Source organism: Notechis scutatus, chromosome 5 (genome assembly GCF_049901735.1).
Source record: "Notechis scutatus isolate UNSWTSFEM ecotype Mainland chromosome 5, rNotScu1.2, whole genome shotgun sequence".
NCBI classification, from domain to species: domain Eukaryota; kingdom Metazoa; phylum Chordata; class Lepidosauria; order Squamata; family Elapidae; genus Notechis; species Notechis scutatus.
Genome location: NC_142013.1, coordinates 114,375,057 through 114,389,945, shown reverse-complemented (window position 1 = coordinate 114,389,945; position 14,889 = coordinate 114,375,057). Strand labels below are relative to the sequence as shown.

Below are 14,889 nucleotides of genomic sequence, written 5' to 3'. Positions count from 1 at the left end.
AAGGGAGGAAGGAGAAGAAGGGAGGAGGGGGAGGAGGAGGAGAAGGAGAAGAAGGGAGGAAGGAGAAGAAGGAGGGAGAAGAAGAAGGGAGGAAAGAGAAGCAGAAGGAAAAGAAGGGAGGAAGGAGAAGGAGAAGGGAGGAGAAGAAGGGAGGGAGAAGAAGAAGGGAGGAAAGAGAAGCAGAAGGAGAAGAAGGGAGGAAGGAGAAAGGGGAAGAAGGGAGGAAGGAGAAGAAGGGAGGGAGAAGAAGAAGGGAGGAAAGAGAAGCAGAAGGAAAAGAAGGGAGGAAGGAGAAGGAGAAGAAGGGAGGAAGGAGAAGAAGGGAGGGAGAAGAAGAAGGGAGGAAAGAGAAGCAGAAGGAAAAGAAGGGAGGAAGGAGAAGGAGAAGGGAGGAGAAGAAGGGAGGGAGAAGAAGAAGGGAGGAAAGAGAAGCAGAAGAAGAAGAAGGGAGGAAGGAGAAAGGGGAAGAAGGGAGGAAGGAGGAAGGAGAAGAAGAAGGGAGGAAGGAGAAAGAGAAGGTAGAGGAGGAGTCATCCATGATCTCAAAGGCCACGGATGATGAAGACCGAAGAACACGGAAAGATGGTCTCACAGGGGTTCCTATCACAAACTCTGAGATGTTAGGATGGCAATTCCAGACAAGGCAGCTCAGGGAGGAAGAACCGAAGTCGGAGGAGGCCCCAAGGGCCCTAACCAACATTCCCCAAGGCTGCACCACGGCAATACAACTTCAGCAGCAGTCACTGTTGCCTTCATCCCGCCTAAGTTCTTAGGATCCTTCATCGGTTACTACAGATATTAAAAGTGATGAACTCTGACCAAAGCAGATCAAGGAATATTCTCAACTCCAGAAAGCCAAACAGAAGGGAGAGAGGAGTGCATTGTGGAGAGTTGTAGCAGAAAAGAGCTATATATCTCCAGTGGTTGGTAGTTCCACAGGCACGTTTTTTTTAGCCTCGAGAGGGTCTCAACTTTGCTAACCGCTTGTCTTGTCTCACATAACCCTATGGAAAACATCAAGCATTGCTGACACCCCAGCCACACCTTAAAACAGGGGTCTCCAACTGTCATGCCCCGTCAGAATCTGACTCAGAAGAGGAAGACGAACAGCTGACAGGGAGCGGGAGTGTGGCTCCGTTGGCTGTGGAGGAAACTGGGGGAAGGGCAAAGTCCGTCTGGGCAGAGCAGGGAAGAGGGAGAACAAGGGAGAGGGAATTCGGAGGAAGACCCAGGCCCACCACCCTCTTCATCCTAGGGCACGCAGGGAGGAACGGAGAAGGGAGCAACGTGAGTTGCGTGGCTTACGGGGGAGGAAAGGGCCCTGATTCCCTTCATTAGTTGCAGCTGGGAACACAGTGTTTAAAAAGGGAGGTTGCACACAGCAACTTGTTGGAAGCAAATCGTGAGTTATCTTTGTTTCTCGAGGCTAAATCTGGGTTCCTGGCATCTTACTAACTGTGTGTATTTTGTTGGCCTTTCAAGTCTGCAATTCCTTCTCCTGCCCTGTCAAGTTAATTGCTGCAGCCGGTGGTTTGTGTGGATTTTTAATTACAGTTTAGTTACAGTTTGTATGTACTTTGTTTTCGGACTGAATTTCCTCCACCTGGGAGAGTTTTTTCTCCAGCCGAAGGTAACCTGGACTTTGGGGGCAAAGTTGGAGGTACTAAAGGGACACTTCTTGCTTATGTGACTGTATTGCCCTTGTGCCACGCCCCTTTGGGTCATCACACTAACCTTGGCCCCTTTAAGATTTGTGAACTTCAACTCCCAGAATTCCTCAGCCAGCAAAGGAATTCTGGCAGTTGAAGTCCCCAAGTCTTAAAGGGGCCAAGGGTGGAGACCCCTGCCTTCAAGTGAATTCCTGGGTGAAATCTGGACCCTAAAAACTTCTGAAGATGTTCTGTGGATACAACACACTGGTAGTCCTTGACTTATGCCAGCTCATTTGCTGACCGTCCGAAATTCCAATGGCACTGAAAAAAAGCAACTTATGACCGTTTTTCACTCTTACGACCCTTGCAGTTATCCCCACGGTCACATGATCAAAATTCAGGCAACGGACTCATACTTATGACAGTTGCAGCGTCCTGCAGTCGTGCTATCCTCTTTTGTGACCTCCCAACCGGATTTGCTTAATGACCGGGGGACTAACTTCCCAACGGCAGTGATTTACTTAACAAACGTGGCAAGATAAGTCATAAGTTGTAAGATGGGACAAAAACCCCATTTTTTTTTCCTCCCCACTTAGCAACATAAAATTCTGAGCTCAATTGCAGACGACATGTATGACACAAAGCGTAAAATTCACGGAGCTCAAGCCATGGCTTGTGTTTGTGATGACCCGTTGTGTGGCACAAAGGCAACCAAGCAGATAATCCGTAGGAGTCCCTTTATTAGCTCCAACTTTGCCCCCCAATGTCCTGGTTACCTTCTGGGCTGGAGAAAAACTCTCCCAGGAACAGCCTTTGGCTGCAGAGAATCAAGTCCAAAACATGGTCAACAAAAACTGTAATTTAAAGGTCCAATCAAGCCAAACTGAAGTAATTAGTTTGGCAGGGCAGGAGCAAGAATTCCAGATGTGAAGGCACGGCAATACCTCAACACGGTTGGGAAGATGCCAGGAACACAGATAACCAAAGTCAATACAATATAAACTCACGTTTGTTCCCAGCAGACACTGCACTCAGCTTGCATCTCTTTTAAACTCTCTTCCCAGGTGTGGCTAATGAAGGGAATCAGGGCCCTTTCCTCCCCCGTAAGCCACACCACCCACATTGCTCCCTCCCTCCGTGCCCAAGGATGAGGAGGGGTGGGCCTGGGTCTTCCTCTCTCTTGTTCTACCTCTTCCCTGCTCTGCCCAGCCGGACTTTGCCCTTCCCCAGTTTCCTCCACAGCCAGTGGAGCCACATTCCCACTCCCTCAGCTTCCTCCTCGGATTCAGACTCCGACAGGGGCATGACAGTGTCCTTCCAAAGAGTCAGTCAAAAGAGAGACAGGTGGAAAATTGGGAGAACTCAGGATACAGACGACTTTATTAGTCTTTGTCTCTGTTTATCCTTCAAAATTAACGTTCCTTTTCTCTACCCATTTAAAAATTAAATCCATTAAAATTTACACTATCCAGTCAAATCCCTCCCACGCCAACTCCCGGCCTTTGCGTCAATATTTTCCTCTTTTCTTTCTTTCCTACAGAGAGGAGCAAAACCAACATCTGTCACAGAGAAACAAAACGATTAGTAGCTCCTTAGTTTGTAGGAGGCGAAGGAGTTTGAATATGAGTTGCCAGAGGGGAGCCTGAGAGCCGGTGTAGAAAATAAAGTAAATTATCTATGATTTCATTTCTCCAGGGCAACGGATTACAGGTGTGGGAGAAACATTTCAATATATAGCAACGGATTCCTAAGCAGCTACTCCAGACCCTTCCATGTGGCCTGGAGACCCGAACACCAGCTGGCCGGTGGGAGGCATGCACGCATGCGTGGCATAGCTGAGCTGGCATGACAGCGTGCAGGCCACAGGTTTGCCATGACGGCCCTAGACCATTTCTGACCGATGGCAGTCCAGCCTCTTCTTGAAAGCCTCCTACAACTTCTGAAGGCAACTTCTGGTTCCATGGGTTGACGGTTCTCCCTGTCAGAAAATCCCTCCTTAGTTCTTGGTCGAACCTCTTTTCAAATGAAAATTGAACATTTTAAAAATATCTCTTCAGCTTAACAAGGAGAGGTGCAACCTAGAACCAAGGAGGAGTTTTCTGACAGCAAGAACAATCAGTGGAATGGCTTGTCCCCATGAACTGTGGTTGCTCCATCCCTGGAGGCTTTCAAGAAGAGGCTGGACATTCACTAAAATGGGAAGGAATAAAGTTTCCTGCCCTGGCCAGGGGGGTTGGACTAGAAGACCTCTGAGGTCCCTTCCAGCCCTAGGTTTCTATGCAATTCTATGATTCCTCTTTTCCAACACTGTACGTAATTTGTTTTTGCAACTGTCAGCTTATATACCTTAGTAAACTGTGATATTTTTCATGTATGTTTTCTGGGATTGCACCCAATGAAGCTATTTGTGGTTTCAGCTCATGTTTTTATTTTTATTTTTAGCATTTACTTACCACTGGCTGTTTGGTTATATCCACCAAATCTTTGATGTTGTAATACTGGTGTTTCTCAAAAGCAGAAAATAACATGTCCAGCACTTGCTGTTTTTCAGCCCGGGCTCGTTTTCCATCTTCTTTTTTCTTCTTATCGTACACAATCTATGAATTGAAAGAGCAAAAGAAGAAGAAGAAGGGAAAAAAAAATACATATTTTCAACCTAGTTCAGGACCGTTGTTTAACCACAACACCAGAAATAATCAGTTTCACGGTAGCCCAAAGTAGGATTTTAGGATATTTTGATAGGATTGAGTTTATTTAAAAGGTTGAATGGATCCCATGAAGCAACTCAACCCGGTCATGTGACAGTCACAACCATTCTTGACACAACAAAGCAATATTAATGTAGCAGCGGAAGAGACTATTTGTATCTCAGGATTGAATTGTGGGGTCCTTGGCTCTCTGAGAACTTGGTAATTTTTTTGCCAACGTTTCATTACCCAACTAGGTAACATCATCAGTGCTACAAAGGAATGGGATTTGCACTAACAAAGCCTTGTAGCACTGATGTTGTTATGTAGTTGGGTCATGAAATGTCTGCAAGAAAAGAACCAAGTTCAGAGAGCACCAAGGAACCCCCAGTTCTCCTCCTCCTCCTCCTCTCCAAAAACCCCACTCCCTTCTAGCACTGATGATGTTATCTAGTTGGGTAATGAGACGTCTGCAAGCAAACAACCAACCTCAGAAAGTATCAAGGACCCCAATCTACTATATATATAGAAGCAAAATACCACTCATGCATCATCACAAAATCTCCACAACCGTAAAGCCTACAAACTTGAAATTTAGCACGTATATATGTTCCTCTTGGCTTGTAGGGGCTCACTAAGAAAGGATTTTTCCAAATGACCATCAGAGCATTAGAATTTCCTATATTATTATTATTATTAACAATGCTCTGATGCTAAGGAGTTCTACTCTGCCTTCCCACCTGGAAAGAAATCTCTTCCAAAGGCAAAACACAAGCAGGGGAGAGGAGTTTCCGTTTTACTTTCACAGCACCAAGCAGCTTTAGTACAGAACAGTTGAGCTAAGCCACGCCCAGGCTCCTTGCTGTCTCCTTCTTTCTCACACAGCAAATACTGTTTCAGTTTCCAAACAGCCTTCAACTCTCTCACATACTGACAGGACGCTAGCCAGATTAATACTGATGGATGCTGGTAGGCAGAAGCGCAATTTCCCCCCTTATTTTTCTTCCCAAAAACTAAGGCAGACACAATTACTAATTTGAGTGTGCCACCCCTATAGCTTATATATTCTTTTATTACCTCTCCTTTAAATCCCAATATTCATTTCACTTTTCATTATTGCCTAAAATTATTATTATTATTATTATTATTATTATTATTATTATTATTATTATTATTATTATTATTATTATTATTATTATTATTATTGATGATGATGATGATGATGATGATATTCTCCTAACAACTACATAACATATATACCTTTTAGGTCAGATTCCACATGGTACTTTCCCCTTCAATTACATAAAAATGATTTATAATTTCAAAAGGAAAAAATAATCTATTCAGTTGATCATAAACACTGATCTTAATCTCATTACAACAACCCTCATAATTCACTTCAACTACATTCTATATATTCATTAAACATAGTTAATAAACTTATCATAGTTTTCCTTTTTTCACATTCATTCCATTTATCCCTTTATAAAGTTTAACAAAACAAACAAGATCTTGTTGATGACCCAAGCTCTGTAAAGGACCTTGGAATACTCACCTCTAATGATCTAAGTGCTAGAGCACACTGCAACTACATAGCCAAAAAGGCATTAAGAGTTGTTAACCTAATCCTACGTAGCTTTTTCTCTGGTAATATCACACTACTAACCAGAGCATACAAAACATTTGCTAGACCAATACTCGAATACAGCTCATCAGTCTGGAACCCACATTACATATCTGATATTAGCACAATTGAGAAAGTCCAGAAATATTTCACAAGAAGAGTTCTCCACTCCTCTACTCGTTGTAGAATACCTTATGCCACCAGACTTGAAATTCTAGAACTAGAAAACCTTGAATTACGCCGTCTTCGGTCTGACTTAAGCATGGTATATAAAATCATACATTGCAATGTCCTACCTGTCAATGAATACTTCAGCTTCAACCATAACAACACAAGAGCACACAATAGATACAAACTCAAAGTAAACCGCACCAAACTTGATTGCAGGAAATACGACTTCAGCAACAGAGTAGTCAATGTCTGGAATAGTCTACCTGACTCTGTGGTTTCTTCCCCAAACCCCAAAAACTTTAACCTTAGACTGTCTACTATTGACCTCACCCCTTTCCTAAGAGGTCTGTAGGGGGCGTGCATAAGCGCACCAACGTGCCTACCGTCCCTGTCCTATTGTTTCTCTTATTCTTTTATTTTTCTTATATGTACCCATTTCATGTATTCACAACTATGTATACATTTATACTTATTATCTTGCAAACAATTGGCAAATCAAATCAAATCAAATCAAATCAAATCAAATCAAATAAATAAATAAATAAATAAATAAATAAATAAATAAATAAATAAAACATTCTAATAACGAAACAAAACATCAGCTCCAATCTTTTATTATAATAATCTATATTTCCCTATTTTCTAAATAGTTTAAAACTTCTAAAAAATTTTGAAGCCCGCATCTGAGCAGAGTGATTGGTGGCAATTAGAACCCAGGTCCATTTTTCCGAATTGCCTCCGACCCATAACCAATAAGTTGCCACCAAAGCTAAATTTCATCAGGCGGATTGTAACCAAGCAAGCAGATGGGGTTAAATCCACAGGTCTTCTCTTCTGATTCCACGCAGCAGGGGTCCCCAGAGAAGCTGGGCCTGTCCAACAGGCAGGAGGAGGCATCCCCACCTCCGAGAGTAGCGCTTCACAACAACGGTTGTCCTAATTGTGGGTGGGATGTGTCGAGTGTGCAGTCGGTTTGTCAGCTCTCCTCTTAGGGCCAGTTTTGAATTTGGGCGAGCACAGTAGGAAGCGACGGCTGACGGGAAGCGGTTCAGAGCAAAGAATCCGAAGGAAGGGAATAAGAATGGAGGGGCTTGAACTCTGTTTAAAAAGGGAACATTTAGTCTTAAAAAAAGAACTAAGGAATCAGTGGAGCAACTTGGCCTCCAGAAGTTGTGGATGGCTCCAACACTGGAAGCTTTTAAGAAGATGTTGGATAACCATTTGTCTGAAGAGCTGTAGGGTTTCCTGCCTAGGCAGGGGGTTGGACTAGAAGACCTCCAAGGTCCCTTCCAATTCTGTTATTCTGTTCTATTTTCTATTATTTTCTATTCTATTCTATCCCCTATTCAATTCTATTCTATTCTCTATTTTCTATTCTCTATTCTATTCTATTTCCTATTCTGTATTTATTCTAAATTCTATTCTATTCTATTCTTCACTCCAATACTCTCCATTCCATTCCATTCCTACTCCTATTCTATATTCTATTCTACCAGTATTTTATTTTCTATTCTATTTCCTATTCTGTATTCTATTCTATATTCTATTCTTCATTCCAATACTCTTCATTCCATTCCAATACTCTCCATTCCATTCCTACTCCTGTTCTATTCTACTCTACCCTACCCTACTGTACATTCTATTCTATTCTATTCTATTCTATTCTATTCTATTCTATTCTATTCTATTCTATTCTGGGGGGGAAATAGTGACTCATGACCACTTTTCACACCCTTCAAAGGCATCGAGCGTTGCTCGAAGGAGCAGAGGAAGGAAAGGGTTAGACGCAACTCACGTTGTAATGATGATTGGCCACCGGTTTGTAATTGGTGGTGACGGCCTTGTCCAGCTGCATGGTCCAGCTGACCGGCTTGGAGGATTCTTCTATCTGCAGCCTGAAGGAATAAAAGGGCAGCATTAGAGAAGAGACGAAGGAGGGTGCCTCCTGAAAAGACTACCGTGCATCATCCTGGAAAAAAAAAAACATTGGTAAAACAATGCAAGATCAAAGAGCAAATTCGTCGAGGGGAAGGTAACTTTTCGGATTAGGCCTCGTCCGAGGCTTGTTTTTCCTGAGGAAGAAGGCGCTGTGAAATAAACCTTACACGGTTATTACTGTTAGACGAGAAGATTGATTTCCCACAGATAAACAACTCAGTGGAAGCAGCAGAGAAACACGTGGCATACACCCGCACCGTAAAAAAACTCTTTTTGAGACCGTCGGGAACAAATTGGGAACCTTTATAAAATGTTCTATCGTTTGGCATCTAGCACCAGCAAGATTGGCAAAAATTGACCCAAATTGTAAACCTGAATGCTGGAAGTGTAAAAACAAGCAAGGTACCTTCTTTCACGTGTGGTGGTCCTGCCCTAAAGCAAAAGAATAGTGGAATAAAATGAGAACATGTGTCACGTCCTTGTTGGGAGTCCATTCTGAGGGGGAGATTGAGCAGCTGACAGGGAGTGGGAGTGCGGCTCCGGTGGCTATGGAAGAAATGGGGGAAGGGCACAGTCTGGCTGGGCCTTCAGAGGAAGACCCAGGCCCACCCCCTCTTCACCCTAGGGCACGCAGGGAGGACCAGAGAAGGGACCAACGTGGGTTAAGGTGGAGAAAAGGGCCCTGATTCCCTTCATTAGCTGCAGCTGGGAAATCAGGATTTAAAGACGATGTTTGCGCACAGAACCTTGCTGGAAGCAAAGCGTGCATTATCTTGGTTGAGGCTTATTGGCGTCCTCCCAACGGTGGGTGCTGCATTATCCTTTGAAAGTCTGCAATTTATCATCCTGGCCTGCCTTGTTAATTACTTCAGTGTGGTTTGTGTTGATTTTTTAAAATTCTAATTATCTTTACTTTGGGTTCTGACTGCATTTCTGCCCTTCGTAGACTGTTTCTTGAAGAATTTGTTATCCAGCCAAGGATAATTGGATATTGGGGCCAAGGGAATTTATTCCACTTTTGTGACTTTGTTATTTTTGTGTCACGTCCCGGGTCATCACAACATGGTTACAAGAAATTACTGGATTTCAAATAGGATTGAAACCTGAGATGTTTGTGCTAAGGATAATCAGAGGGACTTTCAAGAAAGAAATTGAATACATCATAATACACATTCTAACAGCAGCAAGAATAATTTACATCCAAAGTTGGAAATTAGATTGTACTCCCACCGATTATATGATCATAAAGAAAATTATGGATTGTGCAGAAATGGTAAAACTCATGTTGGAATTACAAGAAAGGGAGAGTATATAGTATACAGTCTGGGAAAAAATGGCATGATTGGTTGGATGATAGGAAAATAAGAATAAAAAAATAATACAAGCAAACAAATGTTTATATATACACACACACACATATACATATAGGTAGATAGTTAACAACAATTGGAACAGTCAATGTCACGACATTGTAAAGATTGTATTTGTGGTTTTGTTGTGTTGTTTTGTATTTATGTTGTTTTTAATTGTGTAGAATTCAATAGACATTTATTTTTTAAAAAATACAAAAAAAAACCTCTCTTTGAGATGTCGGGAACAAACTGTCACTTTACAGCATTTAAAAAAGTTTAAAAAGTTAAAAGTTTTCTCTGGTACCATCAACCAGGGGTGGGATTCAAATTGTTTTACCATCGGTTCGGTGGGCGTGGCTTGGTGGTTTGCTTTGCCTAAGGAAGGGGTGTCCAACCTTGGCAACTTTAAGACTTGTGGACTTCAACTCCCAGAATTCCCCAGCCAGCAAAGCTGGCTGAGGAATTCTGGGAGTTGAAGTCCACAAGTCTTAAAGTTGCCAAGGTTGGACACCCCTGGCCTAAGGCATGGATTTTTTTCCCCTCTTCTCGGCTGATCATCGGAAGTTTTTTTACTACCGGTTTGGCTGAACCGGTCCGAACCAGTAGCATACCTGCCATCAACCTGGAGGTGGGAGAATATGAGTCTTTGGGATTGTAAGCTCCCTTAGAATATTTTCGTGCAGTCTTTCCCAAAGGTGTTTTTTTTTCCAAAAGGCAACCGGACTTTCTTGGTTATTTTCCCTTGAAGACGTTTCGCTTCTCATCCAACCGAGAAGCTTCGTCAGAACTGAAGAAGCTCCTGAGACGAGAAGCGGAACGTCTTCAAGGAAAAAACAACAACCAAGGAACTCCAGTTGCCTTTTGGAAAAAAAACACCTTTGAGACAACTCTGACCTCGATGACTGAGAACATAAGACACACGGTATTTTCTCTTTATAGTCAACTCTTAAAAGACAGGCGTTGCCGTAGAAATTGTATCACCTGTGCGACGGTGAAGTACTGTACAATCACATTATTAATAACAATGGCAAAGGAAAGGCTAGTTTGGTGCAGTGGTTTCGGCATCAGTTTTGGGAGAGTAAGGTCATCAAGACATTTAGGAAGATCTTGGAAGGAAGTTTTCAGCGCAGACAAAACCAACCTGAGCTATCAACATTGGGAGGGGGGGTTTTTCCTCATTTTACACAAACCTGCCCAAGAAACTCTCGATCTTTTGTAAGAAAACAGTCTCCCATTTATTTGACATAATGCTGTCAAACAAGCCATAGGTGAGCCCCAACGAAGTTAGCCCTGGGGAAAACATACGTCTCAGTTTCTGTGCAGAAAAACAAACATGAAAAGAATTTAAGATGTAAGACCATCTTTTATTGTTGAGGGGACGTGCCCCTGTGTGCCACAGTCGATGGAACAGGAAAGACATTCTCAGAAACTGCCAACTGCCAAGAAAAACAAATCAGGTATTTTCTTTTACGTACACCGAGAGCTTATGCACCAAAGACAAATTCCTTGTGTGTCCAATCACACTTGGCCAAAAAAGAATTCTATTCTATTCTAAATCACAACGTTTTTGTTTTGTTTTTTCATAATAATACAAATAAGCCATGGCTGTGATCTATCGGTCTAATAATCGGTAAAACCCAAAATCAAAATTTCACTCTTTTCCACCCCAAGCACAAAGTTCAGAAACGGTTTCCGTCATCGGTTATTCTCTCCTAAGGAGATCAGCTCTTCTCAGCCTTGATAAAATATGGAATATTTCTTCCCGGGGAAAAAAATAGAAGCAGGGTTTAGGATTTTGATGGCGAACTTATGGAACGCGTGCCACAGGTGCCACAGAGAGCCATTTGTGTGAGTCCCAGGCAAACTTACCTCACTGCGCACATGCGCGCCTCCCAGTTGATTTTTGGGCCTTTTTTGGCCTGCCAGAGGCTTGAGGGAAGCCTCTGCCAGGTTTGCAAGCCGAAAAATAGGCCCGTTTCGTCACTTCCTGTATTTCCGGAAATACCAGAAGTGACTAAACGGGCCCATTTTTTCGGCCTGCAGAGGCTTCCCTCAAGCCTCTGGCAGGCCGAAAAAGGCCTCAAACGGGACGAAAATCAGCAGGGAGGCGCAGTGTAGGTAAGGGAGGGGGGGGAATCGCGCAGGCATGCTCAGGGGACGTGGGGTTGCGCGCGCATTGTCTTCTGGGTGTTGACATGTGATCGCGCGCACACAAGCACGCACGCAATTTTGGGCAAAGGAGCCCAGAAAGGTGAGCCACCACTGGTTTAGGATTTCAGAAAGCCCAATGCTTCAAAAACCATGATGTCCTTTATACCTCCCAAGCTAGCATCTCATGCGCGGTCCAGATTGAGCAGTGACTCATTAAACAGCTCCTTATTTTCCTGACTTGTATTATCAGGATAACAGGCATCTGCTAGCAGGGATGAGTTCTCGGCGTGATGCATCCAAGCTGGAATGGGGTTGAACAATGCCAGGAGTGTATTTGGGCAGGGAGGGAGGGAAATGTGTTGGCAGGGAAGGCGAGGGGAGGAGAACTCAATTATGTCCCCCCCTGCTGAAAAACTTCGAAGAACACCTAATTTTGTACTGGGAATTGGCAACAGCGTTTCTCCAAAAAGAAAAAAGAAGAAAAATAAGATTACATATTGATATTAGCGGAGGTAAAAATAGAGGCGTGGGGATAAAAACGTTGCATCAGCTCACAGGAAGATGACAGCTTTTAATTAAGGGGCTATAAATCTCACCGCGTTTAACCATTCCAAGCTGTAGTAAGGCTACTGTTTGAAAAACACCTATTTGGCCAAACGGGGGAACCGAATAGCAAAATATTGTGGTATCTACTGGGCTTCTTGTCCCAGCGAGCATTAGAAGAATGGAGCAAACCCTGCTGCCTTCTAGCACTGATGATGTTACCTAGTTGGGTAATGAAATGTCTGCAAGGAAACAACGTTTAGGAATTGCTGGGAAATATACGCCAGTTACTTGCTACTCTGTGTTGTTCTGTGTATACAGAGGCTCTTAAAACGAGTCCTTGGTCCACTCTGAGCTTGGTTGTTTCTTGGCAGATGTCTCACTACCCAAAGCACTGATGATGTTCCCTAGTTGGGTAAGGAATTGTCTGCAAGAAAACTACCAAGCTCAGAGAGCACCAAGGACCCCAAAGCCGTTGTCCACCTCCTCCTCCTCCTCCTCCTCCTCTTCCTCCTCCTCCTGTTCCTCCTCCTCCTCTTCCTCCTCCTCCTCCTCTTCCTCCTTCTTCCTCCTCCTCCTCCTCCTCCTGTTCCTCATCCTCCTGTTCCTCCTCCTCCTCCTCCTCCCTCTTCCTCCTCCTCCCCACAAACCCCACTCCCCACTAGCACTGTTGATGTTACCTAGTTGGGTGATGAAACGTCTGCAAGAAAACAAGCAAGCTCAGAGAGCACCAAGGACCCCACAGTCCTCCTCCTCCTCCTCCCTTCCTCCTCCTCTCAGCAAACTCCTCCCCCCTTCTAGCTCTGATGATGTTACCTAGTTGGGTCATGAGACGTCTGCAAGAAAACCATCAAGCTCAGAAGCCACCAAGGACCCCCAGTTCTCCTCCTCTTCCTCCTCCTTTTCCTCCTCTCCGCAAACTCCTCTGCAAAAGGACCCACCAAGGACCCTTCACTTGAACCCTGAGCCTCAAATATTCTCCTTTATTGGAAGTCTTAAAATGACAATTGTTTTTCTGCTTTTAAGGGAAGCAAAGAGGGATTTTGGGGGGAGCAGGACAAACAAGACTAAACATACCACCGGGAGGAGGAGCCCAAAGGAAGTGCCAAAGGTGTTAAGCGTGTATTGTTAACACAGCCATAAAGGGCCTGCCTTGTTTATGACCCTCTCTCCTCCAATCCATCTTCGGAGGGAATTCTGCAAAGTCAGGCGTGAAGCATCAATCCAGCCCTCTTCTTCCCTGCTAAAGCCCCCTCCCCACCCAATCCACAGCCATCTGCCACTCTCCCTGCTCCGTCTGCCTCTCCAGATAGCACGGAGCTGCCGGTCCACAGACTGTCTGCGTTCTCGTTCAATCCCAAGTGCAGACCACGGGCACAGTCGCTACACAGGGTTTACGAAGACGTTACGACGCTTTCTCATGACTGGGGTGGGTGGGTGTCTCTACATCCCTCAGAATAGGACAGGGGGAGAGCTGCCGGGCTCCTAGTGGGAGATGAAGGGAGGGAGGGCGGAAGGAAGGAAGGAAAAGACAGAAAAGGGAGGGAGGGAGGAGGGAGGGAGGGAAAGAGGAAGGAAGGAGGGAGGGAGGGAGGGAGGAAGGGACAGAAGAAGGAAGGAAGTAAAAGATAGAAAAGGGAAGGGAGAGAGAGAGGAAGGAAGGAAGGGAGGGAGGAAGGGAGGGAGGGAGGAAGGGACAGAAGAAGGAAGGAAGGAAAAGACAGAAAAGAGAAGGGAGAGAGGAAGGAAGGAAGGAGGGGGGACAGAAGAAGGAAGTAAGGAGGGAAGGAGGAAGGAAGAGAAAGCGAAAGGAAGGAGGGAGGGACAGAAGAAAGAAGGAAGGGGGAAGGAGGAAGGGACAGAAGAAGGAGGGAGGGAGGGAAAGAGGAAGGAAGGAGACAGAAGAAGGAGGGGAGGGGGAGGGAAAGAGGAAGGAATGAGGGAGGGAGGGAGGAAGGAAAGAGGAAGGAAGGAGGGACAGAAGGAGGGATGGGAGGGAGGGGGGGGAGGAAGGGAAAGAGGAAGGAAGGAGAGAGGAGGGTCAGAAAAAGGAAGTAAGGAGGGAAGGAGGAAGGAAGAGAAAGTGAAAAGAAGGAGGGAGGGACAGAAGAAGGAAGGAGGGAAGAAGGAAGGGACAGAAGAAGGAAGGAGGGAGGGAGGGAAAGAGGAAGGAGGGAGGGAGGGACAGAAGAAGGAAGGAAGGAAGGAGACAGAAGAAGGAGAGGGGAGGGGGAGGGAAAAAGGAAGGAAGAAGGGACAGAAGAAGGAAGGAAGGAGGGAGGGAGAGAGAAGGAGGGATGGGAGGGAGGGGGAGGGAGGGAAAAGGAAGGAAGGAGGGACAGAAGAAAGAAGGAAGAGGGACAAAAGAGGGAGGGAGTGAGGGGGAGGAAGGGAGGGAAAGAGGAAGGAAGGAGGGAGGGAGGGAAGGAAGGAGCCATGGTGGTGCGCATTGGGGGGGGCAACAGGCTGACTCTGTAAACCACTCAGAGAGGGCTATGAAAGCACTGTAAAGCGCTAGATAAGTCTAAGGGCTGCGGCTAAAAAGCACTTTCTCAACCAATTCCCAAAAGCTTGTCAACAATTGGAAACCCATCCAAGGTGACGTAAATGGGTTGGGAAGTCAAGGCCCGCAACATGTGCTGCAGAACCGCCGGCCGGCGTGTCCTTCCTCCCTTCAGGCACTCCTCGACTTACAACACTTCACTGACAAAACCTTTGCAGGAAGCAAAGTAATTCGATAGATTTTGAGTCCTCCTTGAAGCTCTGTGAAC

General features: G+C 44.9%; 2 protein-coding genes across 2 annotated transcripts in view; one reads left to right on the top strand and one right to left on the bottom strand.

Annotated features, from left to right (window-relative positions):
• The window catches only part of ATOH8 (atonal bHLH transcription factor 8), a 249,058-nt gene that overhangs the window by 171,446 nt on the left and 62,723 nt on the right, over positions 1–14,889 (top strand). The window lies entirely within an intron of this gene.
• GTF2F2 (general transcription factor IIF subunit 2) overlaps positions 1–14,889 on the bottom strand; it is a 53,743-nt gene that overhangs the window by 7,608 nt on the left and 31,246 nt on the right. Inside the window, exons 3-4 of the mRNA XM_087967617.1 lie at positions 7,930–8,029; positions 4,106–4,249 (exon numbers count right to left, since the gene is read on the bottom strand). Coding sequence (XP_087823743.1) covers positions 4,106–4,249; positions 7,930–8,029 — 244 coding nt within the window. The remainder of the gene's footprint in view (positions 1–4,105; positions 4,250–7,929; positions 8,030–14,889) is intronic.